Genomic DNA, 3,579 nt, shown 5'->3' on the forward strand with positions numbered 1-3,579 from the left:
TCCCCCCCAACAAAATCGTACCATCTGAAGCCTCTCTATTAACGATAGAACCAGAAGCGGATGTAGCAGGTGCAACATGTCTTCGACCGTTTGTGAAAAAATCAGTCGATGTGGAGGATGGTCCAGTATTAAACGACAAGTTAGAGGGACCAGGCATCGTGGTTGGGACGGGGTTAGCCGCTTGACTTGGCACTCGGATATACTCTTTAATTTAACACCAAAATTATGAAAATCGGATAAAATTTTGACGTTTTTCTTCAGATTAGGCGACACAAATTCATATATTTTTTAGATTTCATTCGATAGAACACACTGCAAAAAACTAAAGTTTTACTGTGAAAGAGAATTATCAAAATAATTATTACCTTTCTATCTTTAATAGTTTTAAATTCTTGTTCAAATTTTCTATCTGTTTTACATCAGCTGGGATTAATTCGAAATCAAAAATCTACAATCAACAATAAATATATTAACAAGTATATTCGTTAAATTTTTTTAAATTTTTAGGAAATTGAAGTATTTCATGCAAGTGTTTGGGTTTTGCAATTCTAAAGCCAAGAATCCATGTTTCCAAGCTGGAATATCGTCAGTTTGTTTGTATCAGGCGCCGAAAATACAGAACAGAGTATCTGTATGTTGGAAAGTTAGCTTCAAATAGTGATCTTACAATAATTATGTGTTGATAAAACATGTCACAAAAATCACATAATGAATGGATATTTACCTCACTGTTTTCTTTGATCCTTTTAGGGTTCACACTCTTTGGAATAACAAGTATACCTCTCTGAACCATCTGTCTCAGTAAGATCTATAACAATATATATTATTCAACTGAAGTTAATGTCAGGGATACAGCAATCTTAATAATTAATTTAATGGCCGATAAAGCTCTGTTTTAGTTTTCCATATCACTTTGCAGAATTTAAATTTAACATGATTCATTTCGATCAAAGCAAGTATAAATATAGGGTATAAAGTATATCTCTCATGTAGGAGATGCTGAGAATTTTAAAGAAACATCTGGTTATCTTAGTTACTAAATCTCCTTTGATGCAATTTGAGCACCGTATATATCTAAATAGCCTCTTTTACTATTTTCTAACATTATATAATAACCAAAGAAGGGTTCCAACAACTGGACGACGCATTTATTATTGTGCCTGGAAAGGAATGGCGATCCAAGAAAATCCAGAGAGAGGTATCATATGTCTGAAAGAGTAGAATATTATAGTTCAGGTGATAGTTACCTGTCCAGGTGACTTTTTGTATTTCTCAGCCAATTTTTTAATGACTGGATCTTGTAATAAAATTGGGAGTTTGTCATCAACACTGGAATATAAAAAGGGTTTACCTCGGGGTAAAAATAATGAATGGTTTCACATTTTAATAGTCATTGACTGCACAAAATTTGCCATATATCCTGGTAGGTTAGGAAACATACATTATTTTATACTCACAAAGAAGCGGGTCGACCAGGAGATCCAAGAGTGGCATAAGACGTTAATTTTATATCCTGCTTTTCACAGACATCGTATAGTTCATTCTGTGGATAATAAATGTGGCACTCGACCTGCAAAACAATCGGAATGAGATTGGAATGAAAGTTGCTTTATATATTCTGATAAAGCAAAGTAAAGCTATGGGAGTATTAAAGTAAAGTAATGATATTTGTGCACAAGATTAATATTACTGATTCTTCCACCAAGCATGTAATAAACATAGTTAATATCACCTGATTGGTTACTGGTTTAATTTTAGCTTTCTGTACCAGTCTTTCGATCTGTTTAGGACCATAGTTAGATACACCTATAGATTTACATTTATCATTAGCAACCAGTTTCTCCATATCCTAATAAGAATCGTATAGAATATTTAAATACAATATCTTAAATATTAAAAGCCGTGTCGATTCTAGTTAACTCTGGATCTTTTGATCAGAAATTAACAGGTGAAATTTTAATATTTTAATTACAAGGAACTTGGAAAGCAATTCCACAATCACTATAACATTATGTGTTGTGAGACGTCCTGGGTAAATTATAAGGATAGGGACTGTCGTGATTCAACCTCATAAATTGTTTTTGCCTCTTTTGCTTTCAGCTTCTGAATTTATAGATACGTTTGACATCAACATTTCCAGTTAAAAGGGAAGGTCGAAAGATATACATAGGAATAGTAAAATTAAAGTATTGACTCATAGTTTCTACATCATTATAGTAGTATATGAAAACTGACTTACCGCCCATGATGTTTCAATGGGAATATTTTTGAATGCAAGTGAACCATCAGCTTTTGTTGGAAAAAGACCACCAGAACCAGTATCCTGTAAGATAATGATTAATGGACATCAAAATGAAACTGAACTATTTCTCCTGTTCCCTGATGATGTTTCCCTGGTAGTGATCTTCAACAATTGAACTATTTCAGCCTGTGTCACTGTTTAAATTTTTTACTAGTAGTGCTCTAGAGAGAACTGAACCAGCAACGTTCTTGAGACCACCAAACTGTTTCAGCTTGTTTGAAAAGTATATGATCTGCTTAAAACTAGAATATATGAGACCGAATCCTCTACTGAATTTTTCTACTGAATGATCTTCAGACAACAGGAATAATTCATTTTGACAAATAATACTATTTATCTTCTCATGCTTTGTGACGAGTTTTAATGTTGTTTCAAACATTCTTCTTTGAAACTTAAATCAATTTATAAACTGAAACTGTCTGTATGCATACTATTTCTTATCTATAGAGGAGATAATTTAACATTGGTACACTCACCTCAAATGCCATTGGGTTGTGACACAAAAATAGGTCAATATATCCTAAATTTAGATTATCTAGAGATTTCTTAAAACCTTCTTCTACTTTATCATGGAATGTTGACCAAAGCTTAAAATTAAATAATACACACCATTACATTAATATAACTCATGAATCCATGAATCTTTCTGTCTATGGGAAATAAGGACCTATGATATGGACACTTTCACTGGTCATCAAAATCATCACGTTTACACATTGTATTAAATAGAATTTTACAATCCATGTTTAATTAGGATCATATATGCTTGTGAATATCAAAATAAAATGGTAAGAGTGTCACTTTCACATGGCAATTATATAAGCCCTCTTAGAGATATGGTAGGGAACCTAGGTGACTCAGTTAGTTAGACGTTTGATCGCTAACCTGAAGTTCCAGGGTTCTACTCCGGCATAGGTTGAGATGATACCTTCGGATTTTTCAACCCGGTTTCCCCTGTCAGTGATGCAGGTAAGAGGGGCTGACATGGAAAAAGCACCTATTCGTTCGGATAGGACAATAAACCGAGGCCTCGTGTTCTACAGGCTGTGTACGTTAAAGATCCGTCTTCATTAGCCCACATGGTGAAGGAAAGTAGGACGTAAAACTCATTTCATTTCATTTCAATTCCAGAGATATTGTTAATAACTAAGCACTTGAATGTTAGAGGATAATGGATATGAACAACACATAAATACGTAGACTACCTTTGTTGTAATAAAGACATGTTCTCTCTTTATTTTACCAGCTTTAATATATTCATTTATAACTTCTCCAAT

At 33.4% G+C, this 3,579-nt stretch overlaps 1 protein-coding gene across 1 annotated transcript; it reads right to left on the reverse strand.

Annotated features, from left to right (window-relative positions):
* Window positions 1–361: 361 nt before the first annotated feature.
* LOTGIDRAFT_114071 (hypothetical protein) lies at window positions 362–3,579 on the reverse strand (the record flags this gene model as incomplete). Its single annotated transcript, XM_009052331.1, has 8 exons — window positions 362–448; window positions 725–808; window positions 1,248–1,329; window positions 1,458–1,570; window positions 1,733–1,849; window positions 2,240–2,323; window positions 2,773–2,889; window positions 3,508–3,579. Coding segments are annotated over 8 exons (756 nt in total), but the record flags the coding sequence as incomplete, so codon positions are not given.

This window comes from Lottia gigantea, assembly GCF_000327385.1.
Source record: "Lottia gigantea unplaced genomic scaffold LOTGIsca_18, whole genome shotgun sequence".
NCBI classification, from domain to species: Eukaryota; Metazoa; Mollusca; class Gastropoda; family Lottiidae; genus Lottia; species Lottia gigantea.